This window comes from Lactuca serriola, chromosome 2 (assembly GCF_051521515.1).
Source record: "Lactuca serriola cultivar US96UC23 chromosome 2, Lser_US96UC23_V15, whole genome shotgun sequence".
Classification (NCBI taxonomy): Eukaryota; Viridiplantae; Streptophyta; class Magnoliopsida; order Asterales; family Asteraceae; genus Lactuca; species Lactuca serriola.
Window position 1 is genome coordinate 198,212,651 of NC_136409.1, and position 18,544 is coordinate 198,231,194.

Here is an 18,544-nt window from a genome sequence, read left to right on the forward strand (position 1 = left end):
TATTTGATTTGTATATAGTTCAAAGGGTCTTTTACTGATCCGATATTTAATAAACATTTTATTTAAAGACACCAAAAAGTATTTTTCTTAAAAAAGAAAAGAAATTAATAATATCAAGTAATGATCCGTGATGAACGGAAATATTGCTTTTTTACTTAGGGGTTGTTTGATAGAGACTGACTGAGTAAGATTTGACTGAGTCAAAGCCTGACTGGGTCGGAAGTCTGACTGAATCTACATCTGACCTGAACTATATTGTTTGATTATACGTCTGACTGACTATTTTGACTGGTAAAAATGACAATTTTACCCTTCTATTTTATTTTTCTGTTTTATTTATTGTTAGATAACTTTTTTTTTGTTAAGTAACATTTAATTTTCTATTGTAATAAAAATTCTAAAAAAGAAAAAAAAAACAAAACATAAAGTACAATACTATTTATTTGTTTAAAAAAGTACAAAGAAATTCAAAAAAGTACATTGTCATCTAATGTAGGTTTTAAGAAGAAACTAACCAAAAAACTAAAGTATATTGCTATGTAGTGCATGTATGAAAAAAGAAAAAAAATACATTGCATCTTTAAGAACATTTTTCACCAATTTCTTTGCAAAAAACTAAAATACATCGTAATTCCATTTTAACAATTCCATCTTTAATAGTCTTTTTCACCCTTCTCTTGCACCATCAGAACCTATTATGATAAAAAATGTTATGTGACAGGTTTTATAATAAAAGACATGCAATTTATGATTACATCAAAGTATAGCCATGAGATATACTCACAGGGCCACAAAACAATTCAGTACATTGTATGAAAAGGTCCTAAAAGTTTGATCACCTTGGAAGCCTTATATAGAACTATATGACACCAAAATGCGATGAATCTAGTGCTATGTTAAATCAAATGAAGCAATTGTGACTTCACATTTCTTGATATTGAAACTTTTATAAGCAAAATATGCAAATAATCATTCATTTTCATCAAATTCTTGTTTTGGCTTCATACTTGAATCTAATTGAAATTATCAATTTTCCTGATTTGTTATCACCAACCCCAAAACCCCAAGAGTTTCATCAATAACAAAAGATAATATGAAAATATCCAACTCAAATCATAAAAAAAAACAAACTAATAATCGAGCACAAAAAAACTCAATCAAAACTAAAAGCAGCAAAAAATGCTATTTACCTGAATCGAGAGGGGAAGTATCAGAGAAGAGAGAACGAGAAAGGGTATGAAGCTTGATCAGCGTTGGAGACAGGCGGATGTCGGCGATGGCGAGAGGCGGAGCCTGGCGGATCTACTTCAGACGGTGGCTTCGAAGTGGTGGGAGGGAGGAACTACATCAAGAAGCTTGTGTGGAAGAACGAAGGGAGAACAACAATAGACGAAGAGATGCGTTCTTTTTATCAAAGCACGTCGGTGTTTTTTTGGGTCAGCTACTTTTAAAACATGGACCGGCTAAATAGATGGGTCAGTAAATGTTGACCGAATCAGTCCATTTTCGTCTTTATCAAACAGACTGACTGGACCGAGTCAGCCAAAAAGTACTGACCAGACCCGGTCAACTCAATATCAAACAAGGCCTTACAAAAAAAAAAGATGTTTTTTAACTTCTCGTGTCAAAAAAAACATACTTAAATTTGACTTTATATATTTTACGAATAAAAACATGTGGTTATAACATTTCCCACCTTACATATGCTTGTTGCTTACTATTTCAAAATCAAATGTGAAAGATGTGTTCTCATAAAAAAAAATCATAAAGTAAAGTTCAACACTTAAAGTTATTGATTTTAAATATTAATTAATAACTATTTACCGAGAAAACTTTGTTATTAAACAGTTAAACTTATTATAATGAATGTTATTTTTAAATTGATATAAATTTAAAAAGTATATATACAAATAATTTTAAACGATAAAATTGATGGTGTATTTAGTAATTAAATTAATTAAGGCTTTGGGGGGGTTTGTTACCGAATGTGTTGAAACTGATTGGAGCAGCACTCCTGCTCCAACTGAAATTCAACTTGTACAGCTAATCCCCTCTCTATCTCTCTCTCTCCCCAAAGTCATTGCTACATAAGAGTCTCACAGAGGACTCGGTCAATTTGGGGAGAATGAAAGAGATAATTAAGCAGAAGATGATGAACAGATTGCACCGCCGTAATTCCTCCTCCTCTTCCACCGCCTCCGTTGATTTCACGTCCGGCGAAAGACTCCAATTCAACTTCTCCGGTCTTCAAGCTCTTCAGGTACTTATCCATTCTCCTTGCTCTGTACCTAAGACGCACGCACAGCAAGTTGTACATCTGTTGGATTGTACGCAACTGTTTTATTCTTTTTTATGGTGACAAGTATGCGCAGTAATGTTCATTGCGAGGTTTTAGAAAAAAAAAAAGGAATGTCTGATATATATCGAGTTATAAGTGAGTTTTTAAGTAAATTATGTGGAATGATGTTCTCTTATCTTTATTTGTTGCTACTCCCTCTGTTTTAAATTAATTAGGTCCAGTTTCATTTTTTTTCCTTGCGTTTTAAATGAAATGGCCCTAAATATTATAGACTAGAACCGGTGCCCGATTCATGAGGCAAAAAGTTTACTAATGGATATCATGAAATAAATTCTGTTTAGAAGGCGGAGTTTCCTTTAGAGAGGGGAGAGTTCTTCATTTCTAAACCATTAGGAATCTAACTAAAGCTCATCCAAGGAGGAGCTAATGAAGTCAGTTCTTGAGTTGTCATACAAAATATTCACTAAAACTCCCTTGTGTACTTTGTGATCTCTTTAGCATTACTGTTCAGGCTTATGTAGCTTAATTAGGATAATATTGCATTAAGGCCACAATTTGTCCAGGGAAAATCTAGGTCCACAATACTAACCTTTGATACCATGAAGAGACTTAGAGTCTGAAGTGATTTATTTAGTAATACCCTTGTGCTCTTTGGAACACAGTATATACTGAAATCTGTTTCATAGTTTATGTAACCTTATGATGAGTTTTAACAACAGCTGGCCTATGTTAGACAGCTGGCCTATGTTATATTTCAAGCACCTATCTATTTCAAACTTCAGTTGTGACAGATTCATTTTGTGTTAACCACACCTGTGGCAGATTTCTCATTTTGTTTTGCACTTCCAGGTCCCCAAGGGATGGGATAAACTTTCACTGTCTATCATCTCTGTAGAAACAGGAAAAACTCTCGCCAAAACAGGTCGAGCATCAGTGCAGAATGGAAACTGTCAATGGACTGAGAATTTGTCAGAATACATTTCAGTTCCCCATGATGAGGCTTCAAAAGGGCTTGAGCAGTGTCTGTATAAGCTTCTCATTTCAATGGTTTGATCCGTTTCATGTTTCTAATTAAGTTTCAGTTCGATCAAATTTGTATTTACCCACGTGCTTGTAATGTTCTATGATTATTCCACTAATAATGTATGATTAATGTTTTTCGTTAGGGATCAGGAAGATCTAGCATTCTTGGAGAAGTTACAGTAAATTTGTCAAATCACTTGAATTCTGAAACTTCTATTTCTATCACGGAACCGCTAAAAAACTGTAGTCATGGGACAATCTTGCAGGTTAGTCATCATCAGATTCAGATGCTTCCAGTCTCCTTTTGAAAAACATTTAATAAAACCTTACCTTTCTTGTGGGTTGAAATTTAACATTTTCTGATGAAATTTAGGTTGTTTATTCTTGCAGGTGGAAATTAGGTGCCTAACACCACACACAAGTCTGAGGTTTGTTTTCTGAACAAGAGCATCTTGATATTTATTCTTTCATTCATTAATTAGCATTGGTTCTAAAAGATGCCATATTTTTCAGGAATGAAAGATGGGTAGACACTGATTCTCTTACAGAAGATACCAATGCTTCTGATGACCTTGATAACACATCAGATATATCTGATGGTAAAATCAGCAAGCGTGTTGTACAAGATAGAAGCTTATCTACAGGGGGGTCACGCAGTAGCTTTGATTCAATGGATGATTCTTTTGGCAGGGAAAGTTATTCCCCTCATAGGAATCTAAGTGAAGTTACAAATGGCGTAATCGGAATACAGGATTCCGTTGGCTCTTTAAATAGCACACAGTATGGCTCATATCGTGCCTATGAGTCTCCTAGATCGATTCGTTCTCCTTATGGCTCAGGAAAGCATACTTTAAGTCAAAGACAAGATTCTGGGAAAGTTTCACATTCCGTTCCGGCATCGCCATTACGAACTTCTGGTTCCATTGAATTTGGTCCGGAATCAGAAGTGGCGACAGTTGAAGAACTCAGGGCAGAAGCAAGAATGTGGGAAAGAAATGCAAGGAAGTTAAAGATTGATCTGGATTTCTCAAAAAAGGATTCAAGAGACCAAACAAGGAAGTTTGAAAATGCAAGTATGGAGGTTCTTGCATTGCAGACAGAATGTGATGGACTGAAACATGAAATAGATTACTTGAAAACTCTCCTGGATGAAGCCGAAGTGAAAGAAGAGGCTGCTGATAATCTAAAGCTCCAAGAGAAGGATGATATTCGGACGGAATTGGAAGAGGAATTAAAATTTCAGAGAGAGTTGAATAATAATTTATCTCTGCAACTAAATAAAACTCAAGAATCAAATCTTGAGTTAGTTTCTATTCTACAGGAACTGGAAGAGACCATAGAGAAACAGAGATTAAGCTTGAAAGATGAACAAGTTCTCAAGGCTCAAACTCTACTGGATTATGAGTCTGAATGGTCGAAGAAATTAAGCTTGAAAGATGAAGAAATTTTTATTCTAAAAGGAAAATTATCTGCTCAAGTTCCAAAGGAAATACCAGATCTCATTGAAGTTCAAGTTTTGAAGGATAAGATTCGGGAGCTTGAGAGTGATTGTAATGAGCTTACTGATGAAAATCTTGAGCTCCTATCTAAGCTTAAAGAATCAAGTAAGGATAGTGATTCCAAGTCCCCCAATATTGAAGATTCTGAGATGATTGAACTTGAATGCCAGATACAGAATCTGAAAGAAGAGGCGAAGAAGAGAGAGGTTGATGGAATAGATGCTGGCTACCTACAAATTCGTTGCAATGATCTAGAAAGCAAGTGTGTGGAACTAGAGGCCAAGATGCAGGGTTTCAAGGATAAAGCTTGTTATCTTGATGATGAACTGCATAAATACCGTGCAAAAGCAGAAGATCAGGAAAATGAGGTTGCTGCACTGAAACAATTGTTGAAACTGCAGCAAGAAGGAAAACATAAAAGTAAGTACCTTACAATTATATTCTATGCAAAGTTGACCTGACTAATTAGAGATGCACATAGACTGGTTTCATTTCAGTCCTAAACAGTCTGGTTTTTCTAAACAAATAATAGCAGTTACATACCATTTTTATAGTATTGTTTAGCAACTAGTATGACGATCAATATAAAAAATCCTTCAACAAATTATTATTACCTTGTTATATAACTTACAATTACAAACTAAAATCATAACTAAAGCGTTTATTAAAAGTCGCTCCATATACGGTTTAGTCTTTTTTTTTGTAGACAAACTACTTGTTCCTTCAAAGGTTAATGTTTGTTGTCAGGTAGGATTTGTTGATGATTTTTGTTTAAAATACAAATTAAAAAGTTGACAAATATTTGGTTAAATATTTATATACTTTTTGCTATAATTTGGGAATCCGATCCTAATCAGTCTAGTCTTTTTTAGGGCCGGTTTCAGGTAAGTCAATAATAAGTTTCAGTTTTAATGTTGAAAATATTTTTGATATGTGTAGATTCATTCACTGGAGAAGGAGAGGCTGAAGATAATGTACAATGTGGTGAACAGATCAAAACAATGATAAGCAATCCCTGTAATGTTGAAAATGAGACTGACAATGGTGATATGCTTGAGAAGTTGAATATGGAGCTAAAATCCAGAGTGGGTGGTGTAGATAATGAACTATTGGCAGCAAAAAACTGTGAGATAGAAAAGCTTAAATCAGATTGTTTGGTGAAGGACAAGGAGATTGAGCGCCAGAGTTGCTACCAAAGAGACTTGGAGGCTCAATTGTCTAAACTGCAAACATTAAAGACTCAGTTGAAGGGAGCTATGAAAACCATGCAATCTGACAGCACAATCATCTCTGAATGTCTAGAAAAGGTAAAAAGCGACATGGTGGTGCTCAGCGCTCAAAAAGATTCCCAAGTTGCAGCCAACAAGATTCTCGAAAAGAAATTACTCGAGATTGAAAGCTGTAACAAGGAGTTAGAGCTTCACTTGGGTGAAATGGAGCTAGAAAATCTGCACTTATCAGAACGCATATCTGGATTGGAACCTCAGCTCAGATACTTAACTGATGCAAGAGAATCAAGTCGTTTAGAGATGGACCATTCAGAGACACGTGTCATGAATCTACAGGCTGAAGTCAGAAGGCTAGAAGACGAAATGGAAACGAACAAAGTTGATATGAGACAGAAACTGGAAAACATGCAGAAAAGATGGTTGGAAGCTCAAGAGGAATGTGAGTATCTGAAAAAAGCTAACCCCAAGCTACAAGCTACTGCTGAAAATTTGATTGAAGAATCCAGTGCACTTCAAAAGTCAAATCGAGAACTAAAGCAACAAAGACTCGATTTATACAATCGCTGCATGGCCCTAGAAGCAGAACTGAAGGAATCACAACATAATTTCTCCAAATTATCAAAAAACTTACAAGATTTAGAAGGTAAGTTTTCCTTGATGATAAATGAGATTGCTGCAAAAGAGAAAATGTTTGATTCGGAAGTTGAGGCTTTACATCTGGTGAACGAAGAACAGACAGAGAAGCTTAACTTGTTCAATCAAATGTACTTGGAGAAGATGGTTGAAATTGATAACCTTCAACAAGAGACAGCACATCTCAGCACACAAATATATTCAACTCAAGATGAAAAGGACAGAATGGCTTCAGAAGCTGTGCTTGAAATGCATGTCTTACGTGCAAATAACGATAATCTGGAAGACAAATTTAGTGCATCTGAGAAGAAGCTTCATACTGTCCAAGTTGAATATGAAGCAAGGATTCAGGAGCTGACTGTTGAGCTATCTGCTTCCAGACAGAACCATGGAGTTCTAGAAGCAAATCTTGAAAAAATGATGGAGCTGCTGGAGAATACTAGATTTGATGAAGAAAAGGCGAGAATCACAGTTGCTGAGCTGGATGGCAACCTTAAACGTTCCGAATACGAAAGAGTACAATTAACAGAAGAGATCTCGAGTCTTAAAGATCAATTGGTGAAGATTCCAGTTTTGCAGGAGGAAGTGGTGGCTCTGAAGAACGAACTGAATGATGTGAAATATGAGAATGAAAGACTTGAAGCTTCGTTACAAATGATAACAGGGGATTATGAAGAACTGAAGGAAGCGAAAAGTTTATTGTTGAAGAGAACATGTAGCATGCAGAAAGCGGTTAACGAATTGGAAGATCATAAGCGCAGTAAAGTTGCTTTGGAGGAACAGATTATGCGGCTTCAGGGTGATTTAACTGCAAGAGAAGCGTTATCTGCACAGGATGCTGAGTTGAAAAATGAGCTGGGGCGTTTGAAACGGTCAAATAGTCAACTACAATGGAAGATAAACAGTCTTCAAGAAGAAAAAGATGAATGCATGAAGAACGCTCAAGTTCTTGAAGAGAAACTGGAACACATTGAGTGCTCGACTACTAACAGTCCTGTTTCTTTTGTATCAGATAGCATGAAGCCATCAGAGGTCCATATGCGATTCTTTCTTTGTGGTGAATTTTATAGAAGGAAGGTTATAAGTGTTGGCTTCTAACCTTGTTTATTAATTACTATTATTGAACAGGATGTGGAAGGAATTAATAAAGACCATGATAGAGATGTATCTTTACTGGAGACGGAATTGAAAGAGCTTCAAGAACGTTACCTCCATATGAGCCTGAAATATGCAGAAGTAGAAGCTGAAAGAGAAGAGCTTGTGATAAAGCTAAAGGCTGACAGGCCTGGAACTGGAAGGAGCTGGTTTTCATAAATTCAGGGATAATTCGTATACCATTACCCAGGTAAATTTATCTTTTTTATTCATTGTATGTTGATTAAGTTGTTGAAGAAATAGCATGGGGTAAATGAATACAAAAAATAGGAGATAGAAGAAAATACGAGTTAGATGCTAATGTTTTTTTTCTTCTCAAGGGCCATGTATGTATCCTAGTTTAGTTCATATTATGTAAAAACACAAATTGTGTAACCTGTACATGCTCTATTTACTGAAGAGATGAAGAAATTTTTTCTCAGATCATTACCTACAATCTCTTCATTCTACATTGTATTCATGTCAACTGTAAGAATCACACAAGCAGCAATCCACATGTGAAAAGATAAAAGTTTTGGCTCCAGTCCACAACTTTATTACCTTTCTGCTATTCGAAAGCAATAAGACTAGTTTAAAAGTTCTGTCTCCTTTTTCTCACATTAGTATATTTAACAAGTAACAACCAATTCCATCCCAATTTGGTTGAAAATTTAAGGCGAAAAGAAGATTTTTCCATGTAACTTGATTACGCACGCAACAATGAAAACGAGCCACACGTTATTCCATTTATACAATGTGTAACAATCATTCAATACCTGACTGAATTTGAACAAATCAGATTTCTAATTAAGCTAAAATCAGAAACTTGCCAACAGCAACAGCACATCATGCTTAACATACAAATTAAGATGGTTTGTTTTACAAGTAAAGATATGATAACTTACACACAAGCAACTAGAATACGGCATATGATGCTAAATTGGTTGTGGTGGGGCCGGAACCAGAGGAGGTGGTACACATGAAGGTACCTAACTTATCCATTCTCCTTCCTTTTTCACACGCACAGCAAATTCATTGCAATAATCTAAAATGCAGGTGTGTGGAACTAGACCCCAATATTTGAGGTTTCAGGAATTGTAGCAAGAAGGAAAACATGAAAGTAAGTAAGTACCTTACAGTTACACTTATATATATATATATATATATATATATATATATATATATATATATATATATATATATTCTCTTAAACATTAAATTTCAGCTGTCTACAATACTTTGTAATGTGCCCCTTTTCTCCACAATGATAACATTCAGCAGCAGCTTTTCCCTTATTCTTGCAATCTCTTTTTTCTGTAACAAGAATCGACCCCCCATCTGACTTTCTCCTCATGAAAGAGTAATCCTAGTTTAATACGTCCATGTAAAAAAAACACAAACTCCATTCCATATTCCTACTATTTGGTTGAAATTGTAAGGAAAAAAGAAGATTTTACTATGTAACTTTTAACTTTATTACGCCGCAGCAATGAAGGAATGAAAAGGAGCCACATACATGTTATTCCAATTATACAACAAGTGCACAATAATCATTCAGTACAACAACAGTAGTGAGGCAAAAATGAAGCGCTCTCAGTTATCTAATCTCTAGAGATGAGAGAACACAAAGAATTTGTTTGGGTCAGTTTGAGTTTGCTGTCTCTGTTTACACTACTACAGTATGGAGTAAGCTCGGATGACCTCAACAATGGGTGCCCTGCACAATGGACATTTCCCCCCTCCACGAATCAACTCATTTGCACACTTTGAACAAGTACACATGTGCCCACATCTGCAACAATATAAAAGTAATTACAATTATATAATATGTTTTTAACATGTAAAAGTAACTACCAGATATATACCTGTACAACAAAGAATCAATCTGGCTATCACAACAAACACAACAGGTTCCTTTTCTGACTTGACCCCATTTTGATCCATCTTCTTCTGATGTTTCCGCATCAATACCTGCAACAATTATCATAAAACTCCATGATATTATTAATCAGCTGTTAACTTCACAACGTTTATTAACCTCTGGTGCTTACATGTACCTTGAGCACCGCCCTCCGACCGATTCAAAGCAGCCGAAACTTCCTGTCTGACAGAGCGTTGAAGCTCAAGTTGCATGTCCATGCAAGCCTCGAGCATCCTCTGCATGTGGGTCATCCCCTGTTGTAGCCTCGCCATATCTGCCCTCAAATCATTAATCATCTCCCACTCCTGCTCCATTAACATCAAGCTTAATTCCAAAAATTAATGGTTCTATATCAACTTAATACATAATATATTAATATGACAACAGCTTAACTTACGAGTTCAGAGCGATGCTGATGCATGCTGTGACGTGACCAACTGGAATAAGGCAAATGATGCCAGATTGGTTGTGGTGGGGGGACAGGAGGAGGAGGAGATGCTAAAACCTGTCCGTCCCTGTCCCTGTCCCTGTGCTGTTGTTGTTCCTGCTCACCCTCTGGTGAAGCTGGGGTCGGTATATTCCGGTGAAGATCCCAATCGATGGGTGCACGACCTTGTCTGTTCACATACGATTGTATCAACTGGTCCAAACTCTCACGGAAACCACTACGAAGAAGATTAGAAACACTTCTCCTACAATAAACAACAAAAAATCAGTTAATCCAATCCCAACACAATCCTGTTTACTGTTTAGTAGTAATTATTACCTGCTTAAAAGTTCCCTGAGTTCCATGCTGTACACGTTATCATCTTCTGGTGGGTGAAACCTATTGGGTCGCCTAACACTACCAGAATGTGGCATTCTTGGTGGATCAGAAGCTCCTTCTGACCAATTCTCAACCTCATGTGCACCATCTCCATCAGTAATAACTGAAGTCGCCTCCTGAGGCCAATCGTTATAGCTTACCTCCTCCTGCCACTCTCCTCTCTCATCTTCAACAACATCAATATTCACTTCTTCATTTGTGCTCTCAACAGCTGCAATGCTCTCCAAACTTCCTGTTCGATCACTCACCGTCACCTGATGAATCTCGCTTTCCTCCACCCATATTTCTGATTGTTCTTGGTCTTCATGTTCCGTGATCTCCTGTGAAGAACTGTTCTCTGATCTGGACCTAAAACCTTCCCTGCTCCAACGGGGCGCCACATCAGCAACTGACAGTCACTGATAACATATCATCTTATACAAATATAATATATACCTTAAACCAGAGATTGTGTTTCGTTGTCTCAACTGAACCAGCTCACTTGCTGCAACTGAAGATGGTCTCTCATCCTCTACGGGTCTTTCGTTTCGCAAAAATCTGCCCCTCAGTAACGACTACAAAAAAAAAAGTAAACACAATGCTCTCAATGATCATTCTATACGGGATTTTGACTTTTGAATGAGATTGAGAAGGAACTGACCTGAATGCGGTTCCGATGTGCAAAATCAGAAACTGCACGATACTCAATCAAACCCTCAAGTTCCCTCTGGCGTTCTCTTTCAACCCTCATAAGTAAATCAAGTAGAGCTTGTCTACCACGCAGCCTCAGCATATCCCTTCGTATATGCTCTGGCTGCCCTTCACCACCTTGCTCCTCCCTACGAGATCCCCTCTGCTGACTAGTCATTTGTACCCACTCCCTCACAATCCTCACTCTTTCACGCTCAGTTTCCCCAAGCCATTCTGCTCTTGGACTACTACTACTACCCCTATCTGTTACACTCACACCACTCTCCCTCCACCCTTGAACAATGTGCCTCACCCTCTCCCTTTCCACCTCACCTATATCAGGAGTTTGTTCCCGGCTAGACACCTCGTTGTCTTGACTCTCGTTCCGTGCTTCCATCTGATCGTGTGACCAACTTCCATACTCGTTCTCACTACCTTGATGTTCACTCCCTCTGCCTTCTGTGGTGCTTGAAACATTTGTGTTCGAGTCAACACTCCTCTGCTGTCTGAATCTCACTCTTACCCTTTCACGTGCACGGTTCAGTACATGTTCATCTTCCAACTCTCTCCACATCTGTAAGATGGAAGATGCACGTGTTCTCGGTCTCTCAGCATTCCCTCTGGAGGTAGGAGAAGAAGACTGAGACTGAGACTCCCTCAAGAATGAGGAATCCAACATGGAAACAGTATGCAAACCAGCAAGTGCCATTAACTCAGACTCACGGTTTCTCCTCTCTGTTGTGGCAATCATTTCCTGTGCTTGCCTGGCAGCCCATCTGCTTAAAATCCGCGAGTGACGTCTTCTGGCAGCTGATGACTCTGCCAGATCATCACCTTCAAGATCCGACCTCCTCCTCCTTCTCATGAGCTGATCACCACCAATCTCAGTCTCGTCGTCATCGTCACCCCGCGGGGAGCTGCATGATGCAAATGACATACAATCATCCAATTGCCCCCTCATTAATTCCTCAAATCTTCTTTCGAAATCCAAACAAGCATCGGTAGTGGTAGCAGCAGCGGTCTCAGGCTTCTGTGGAAATTGCTGTTGAACATCGGTCATCTTCTCACTAACCCTACACCCCAAAAAATAACACTCGCCACCTCAATTCACCAACCAAACACAAAATTGACCATTTTTCTAAGCAAAATCAAACTTATTTGATGGGAACCTAACCTTAAATTGAGATAAAAGACTCGTTCAATTTATGAAAAACATTGCCGTGCAATATAATCAATATTACCTGATGAAAACCAAAATTTGTATCATCAAGGATACGATTCAACGGGAATATAAAACAAATCGAATCGAGATCCATCGCAATTAATGGAGGAAAAAACGAAGAAGATGAAAACGAATTCACCGTAGAAGAATATCAATTATCAAAACCGTAAGGAAAACAAACGTACCTCTCAAGCAGTGTTTCCTGTTTCAATACATTGGAAAATACAAAACCCTACGAAATCTCTGTTGTTATAAAAGCAAAAGAAAAAGAAAGCGACGAAGATGAAGTTGTGGCAGATGGAAAACGAAAACGAAAAGTAATGGAGAAAGTGTATGGATTTGTGTGTTGTTGATTTACATAACATAGGAAATGCGGAAGACGGAGGGTTGAAATCGGTTTGATAGATGGTAAAAGAATTATTTCAATTGTTGTTTGTTGGGCGCGATTTCTATGCCACAGAGAAAGAATTGACACGTCTGTCCTCTGTCGTCTGTCTCTGTATCAAATATCTAAGAACAAGGTTCAGCCTTTAAAGGCTCCTCCTTAAAATGTGTTTACCCTTTTTTCCTCCCTATTTCCTCGCTTTTCTTTTACCATTTTTTTAAAATTACAGTTCAACGTTTAATTGACATTTACCATTTAAAATCTATTAATCCTTCAAAATATTTAAATAACTTTAAGTTTAATATTGTGTCAAAAAATTTAACTGAATATCATCTAAAAAAGATTGGCACGTTTTTATATGGGAAAAGTATGACTTTATATTTTTGTTCCATCCTAAGTGAAAAAATGTATTGTTTTGATTTTGATCACTTATACTATATAGTTTACGTGCAGATTCATATGAATTTAAACGTAAAATCAGTATGTATTTTAGATATTTTTCTTGTCTTCACAGTAAAAAATAGAGTAAATTACAGAAATCGTCCCTGTGGTTTGGTAAAAATTATGCATTTGGTCCCTAACGTTTTTTTTGCACTCGGATCGTCTTGTGGTATCATTTTGTTACGTTTTTCGTCCCTTGCATACATGAAAAGACTATATTGCCCTCTTTATTTATTTTTATTTTTTATTTATCAATTAATAATTAAATAAACTTTAGAAAATAAAAAATAAACTTTTCTTTCACTATATCCCGTCTCACTTGATTCACTCGTAGAGACGACTCTTGAAGAGTACAGCTGACGTCCACCGGACTGCCACCAGAACTATTAGATTGCGGTTGGAAGTACGAGATATCATTGGAGTAGTATTTTGATGCTTGTGTACTACTCCCTCTGTCCCAATATTATTGGCCACAGACAAAAAAACACACAGATTAAGAAAATCATTAATTATCATTAACTTTATATAATAAAATGACAGTTTTGTCCTTACTTTGTATTTAATGTTCCATTAAATGCTTAGTTGGTTAAGTAATAATGAGAGGGTATTTTGGTAAAAATATTATTTATTTTTAGAAGTGGACTATTATTTTGGGACAAACCAAAAAAGAAAGATGGACTATAATTTTAGGACGGAGGGGGTACAAGAAAGAGGATGAATGTCATCATTGATTCACTGCCGAATTTGCATTTTGTTCAATCACCAGATCGCCTCCCTGAAATCAACGCCACCATCACAGTGTTCAATCACTGGTTTCATGACAGAGTCGATGGTTCGATTTAGAATTGACGGTGCCAGTCAGGTTTGGTGGATTTGATTTCAAGTAAGATAAAGGATTTTTATGGTTTTGATTAGTCTGGAAGTTTGCATCAGGTTTGGTAAGTTGATTTTTCTGGAATGCATAAGGTTTAATTTTTATAGATTTGATGGATTAGAGTTCAGGTTTCTAGGTTTCCGGTGGATGGTGATGATTATCGGTTCTTTTTGTAGGGAAGGTGGTGGTGCTCGTTGACGATCTACTGGAGGAACAAGTGAAAGAAAGTATGTCAGAGTTCTGTGCTCATTGAAGTTGATAAAGGAGATGGCGGGGCTTGGGATTTCGAGAAAGGCGTGGTGGATAAGCAGCACTAGGAGAACATGAAGAGACAGAGAAGAGAGATGTTGATTTCCGATTATAGTGGTTTGGTTTTTATTTCAGGGTAAGTTTTTTAGACTCAATTTTGATTTCAGGTATCGATTTATGGTTAAGTATTCGATGACAGACATGGTGGAAGCAGTGGAGGATGACAACGGTGATCACAACTTGAGTTCAACTTTTAGCTTTAGTTTTTTTTGGTTGACTTCAGTTATTTTCATTTCAAACTAAGTTCGGTTTTGAGTTTTGTTTCTGGTTACAGGGGAGGAAGACAAAGGGAAAGAGAAAGGAAATAATGGAAAACAAAAAAGAAAGGGAAAAGGAATCATTTCAATGGTGTCATTAGATTTACGATGCTCATCGAAGTGTGCGGTTCTGCTCATTGAAGTGTGCGGTTCTGGTGTTCGTCGGACTTTGTTACCGGAGATGAGAGATGATGAGTGAAGAAAAAAATGCTACAGGAAATGAACGTAGAAGATGGCGTTGGGGTAGGATAGGGTATCGGGGAATAGGGAGGGTAGGATCCATACGTTGAAATTAATAAATAATCTATTATAAATTAGAAAAAAAAATATTTAAGTAATTTACTCTGAAGAGGGCAATATAGTCTTTCCATGGGTGAAGATGAAAAACATGCCACAAAATGATCTCAGTGCAAAAAAAAATGTTAGAGACAAAACGCTTAATTTTTACCAAACCATAGGGATAGATTTCATTAATTTACTCTAAAAAAATATGTTTTTTTGTTTAAATACATAGAGTTGCTTTATGGAACTCAATTTTTCGTTTAGAAAAACATTATAGCACATAGCCATATATTGCCAGTATCTCATGTAATAAATTTAACATAAATTTATTAACTGTTGAATAATAGCCAAAATCCAAGATCAAAATTATATATAGATTAAAACTGTGTTCCCTTAGGAACAGTAAAAGGTTCTTATTGGTTCAATTTTTTTTCCAAGATCTGCCCACCTTTATCTTTCCCTTTGCGACTGATCTTGGATATTCGGATCACCGCATCCACTTCCGATCGCCTTTTACCACCAAAAAACTTTTTAATTTTCTCCATACCCATTATCCACCGCCTTATTCTTCCATCAACTGCCTTACGACTTATCATCTTCTATCTATTGCTTTCTCTATTCATAGGGCTTCTCTTTAGGGAAGGTTGCCATCGACCCACATCAGTGTTCCCTCAAAAAAAAAATCTTTCTTCCACCATGTTCCATGTTGTTATTGGTTCATTTTTTTGGTCCCTGCTTTGAAGATGTTTATATTTTTTTGTCTTTTTGAAGTCTCGCCTCTGATTAGCATATTGTCGTGGTGATGGAACGTTCTCTCCAAAGCCTGCTACAACGAGTTGTTGTTGAAGGGGGGATTGGGGGTCAGCTGGGTCGACGAATTTGGAATTGTTTGCCCTAATCTTCCTTCGTTTGGGTTCCATTATTTATTTATTTATTTATTTTATTTTTTTGGCATTGAGGCGATGATGTTTTCGATTTGTGAAAAAAAATCCCAACTTCGACAAGCGTTGGCAAACAGTGACCATATCACGTCTCTCATTCAGTAGGTTGGTTCTCATATATTCCACTTATAACCCATCCAATATTTTGTATCTCATTCTATAATTTTCTAGAAACTCAAAAATTTCATAATAACAAGGCTCATTTGGTTGTGATTGCTCATCATTATCCCATTGTGTCTGGCTTCCAGCTTTGTGCAAAAAGATGGAAATCCCTTACAAAAATCCTGACTTAGCACCGTAAGACTCTCTTTCCTCTTTGTTTTCCCATTAAGCTATGTTTGGATAAATCATAATAATTTGAGAAAATGACTTAATGGAGTTGTTGGAATATATTATATTAATTGTACATCAGCAAAACTGCAACAACTTTTTGCTTCGCAGCAGTGAAGAATGAAACGTTACCATTAGTGGTAGAATCATGTGATATCAAGGCTATTTTCACTGGTCATAATCATTTGAATAATATATGTTGATTTGCGACTGGAATAATCTTTGTTATGGTGGAGGTTTTGATTATCATTAGAACATGGAAGAAACTTGATGATGGAAAGCTAACCACCAATATTAAATTGTTCTTATTTTTATCATAGAAAAAAAATATCTATTTTGTCGTTTTTTTTTTTTTGTGAAATTAAATTGTTTTTTCTTTGAAGTTGGAAATTAAATTGCTTAAAGTATGCACAAGATGTATTTTTGCACATTCTCTTTATCAGATTTTAATATAATGCAAGAAAGCAAGAATTTTCTATATATAATAAACAACAACCTACATGCAAAGAACCATAAATTCCAAATGGGTGTTGCTAGATTAACCTTCTTTAGACACCTTATGAACATATTTATTAAAAGTCAACCTATAATAACCTATTTATAATTTACCTTTTCAGAAAATAATGTAAATTCAACCAATAAAAATATCTTAAAAATCAAATAGGGTGTCTATATAGAAAAATAAAATGTTTTTTTAGTCACCTCCATTCCAAACATACAACTCCGAAAAACCTTCCAACCCATGTGAAGCATGGGATCTTTTTCTAGTTTATGTGAAGGAATACTTACTTGAAGACATCTATTGATGCTGAAGATGAGCATTATGATTCTTGATGTAGAAGATGAGCCTTATGATTCCTTCACTTTCCATAATGGTGTCTAAATGATTATTCTAATGTAGAGAAATATACACAAGATAATGGTGTTCTTATAGAGAGGATTTGGGATATGAAAAATGAAGAAGTGTGTTCTCTCCATGAAACTTGCGTCTTCTTATATATGTGTTTTAATTGATTATTTACACCTTATGGAAAAGTATTAGAACCACACATAATTGATCCCTCAAGTTATGAATAAATGTCATGTCTATCATACTATATAAATTAATCCTAGGACCTAATATATTATATGACAAATAATATGATACATAATATGAATGTACTCAACGCATAAAAACACTTTAAAATAGTATGATTGCCACATTAATGGGTTATTTTCCAACACGTAGGATATAAAATATGATATAAATAAGAAGCTTTATAAACAATAACATATATCAATTTTCTCCTTCCTCTCAGATTAAATAAAATATACCTACTAATCGATTGACGTGTATAATCTTCAACATGATTTATCCGTTTACTTTTAAAGTTTTAATTGAAGCAAGCCAAGTAAAAACCGGAAACTTTTCATTTTGGTTCCGGTTGTGGTGTGAATAAGTTAAATAAAAAATTAATTTAAATTCAAGCCGAATAATTAAAGTTAGACAAACTTATATAAATGGTCCTTGTGTTTTACTAAAACTCACATACTTACTCCCTAACTTTAATTTACGAAGATGGTGTTGTTTTAATTTTCTCGTGATTACTCCTTAACTCGTGTAAAAAGACTAGACAAATTGCAAAACGGCCCCTGTGTTTTTTCATTTTATAAAGCTAGGATTCAACCCTTTAATAGTTTGTAGATTTGTCATTTTTCATTGGGGTTTTTTTTGTGAAACCGGTCCCTTTCAAAATTAAAAAAAAAAAAACTATTTTATCCTTATAATTAATTTCTACATTTTATTTAATATTTAATAAAAATTTAATACATTAAAAATAGAAACTAAACCCCGTCGAACCCCTCAAACCCCCACCTTCTCCACCATTTCTATATCTAATATTTCTCTGGTCCGATTTGAAGACAAACCTAAGCCACTTACAATTTAAGACCATCAACACAGTACTACCGCCAAAAACCATTCAAACATCGGCTCAACTTAAAGACAACGATACACCACTCATTACCGAATCACCAACTTAGCTTGAACATAAGAACCTAATTTGAAGATAACCTTACATCAGGTTTGGGTTTGGGTTCGATTTTTTGGTTTTGGTTTTGTCGGTTTTTCCGTTTTTGGTTTCGGTTTTGCTTGCCCTTACCCTACACTATTCACCATGCGAAGCCAACATCACCCACATGGAAAAGGCAGATGTAACACCCATAAAATTCATGCCAAATTTAAACTTTTAAAAACATCTCAAATACTAAGAGTTATTACAAATTTGTTT

At 36.0% G+C, this 18,544-nt stretch overlaps 2 protein-coding genes across 6 annotated transcripts; one reads left to right on the forward strand and one right to left on the reverse strand.

Moving 5' to 3' along the window:
• The first annotated feature begins 1,974 nt into the window (after positions 1 to 1,974).
• LOC145088044 (uncharacterized) lies at positions 1,975 to 8,259 on the forward strand. The gene is made up of 7 exons (XM_079026233.1): positions 1,975 to 2,260; positions 3,149 to 3,346; positions 3,466 to 3,588; positions 3,713 to 3,750; positions 3,836 to 5,241; positions 5,761 to 7,715; positions 7,812 to 8,259. The coding sequence occupies exons 1-7, from the start codon at positions 2,126 to 2,128 to the stop codon at positions 7,995 to 7,997; spliced, it is 4,041 nt and encodes a 1,346-aa protein (XP_078882359.1). The 5' UTR covers positions 1,975 to 2,125; the 3' UTR covers positions 7,998 to 8,259.
• A 1,009-nt stretch (positions 8,260 to 9,268) lies between these two features.
• LOC145088045 (uncharacterized) lies at positions 9,269 to 17,225 on the reverse strand. 5 transcript variants are annotated; one of them, XM_079026235.1, is made up of 9 exons: positions 17,064 to 17,225; positions 12,408 to 12,474; positions 11,205 to 12,306; positions 11,000 to 11,118; positions 10,505 to 10,924; positions 10,136 to 10,430; positions 9,869 to 10,043; positions 9,683 to 9,788; positions 9,269 to 9,609 (listed from the first exon to the last, which is right to left on the reverse strand). In XM_079026235.1, the coding sequence occupies exons 3-9, from the start codon at positions 12,291 to 12,293 to the stop codon at positions 9,492 to 9,494; spliced, it is 2,322 nt and encodes a 773-aa protein (XP_078882361.1). In that variant the 5' UTR covers positions 12,294 to 12,306; positions 12,408 to 12,474; positions 17,064 to 17,225; the 3' UTR covers positions 9,269 to 9,491. The 5 variants fall into 5 exon arrangements, with proteins under 5 accessions (XP_078882361.1, XP_078882365.1, XP_078882360.1 ...); XM_079026239.1 differs by lacking the exon at positions 17,064 to 17,225 and adding an exon at positions 12,641 to 13,857 and having other exon boundaries at positions 9,875 to 10,043; XM_079026234.1 differs by lacking the exon at positions 17,064 to 17,225 and adding an exon at positions 12,641 to 13,857.
• Between the last annotated feature and the right edge of the window lie 1,319 nt (positions 17,226 to 18,544).

What these genes read in the sequence shown, in the direction of transcription:
- LOC145088044 (XM_079026233.1), top strand. Translation starts at nt 2,126, where the DNA reads ATGAAAGAGATAATTAAGCAGAAGATGATGAACAGATTGCACCGCCGT. An exon ending in ACACCACACACAAGTCTGAG is followed by an intron (nt 3,751 to 3,835) that starts GTTTGTTTTCTG and finishes CATATTTTTCAG; the next exon opens with GAATGAAAGATGGGTAGACA. An exon ending in ATAGCATGAAGCCATCAGAG is followed by an intron (nt 7,716 to 7,811) that starts GTCCATATGCGA and finishes ATTATTGAACAG; the next exon opens with GATGTGGAAGGAATTAATAA.
- LOC145088045 (XM_079026236.1), bottom strand. Translation starts at nt 12,293, where the DNA reads ATGACCGATGTTCAACAGCAATTTCCACAGAAGCCTGAGACCGCTGCT. An exon ending in ATCAGCATCGCTCTGAACTC is followed by an intron (nt 10,044 to 10,135) that starts GTAAGTTAAGCT and finishes TTAATGGAGCAG; the next exon opens with GAGTGGGAGATGATTAATGA. An exon ending in GGGCGGTGCTCAAGGTACAT is followed by an intron (nt 9,789 to 9,868) that starts GTAAGCACCAGA and finishes TAATTGTTGCAG; the next exon opens with GTATTGATGCGGAAACATCA.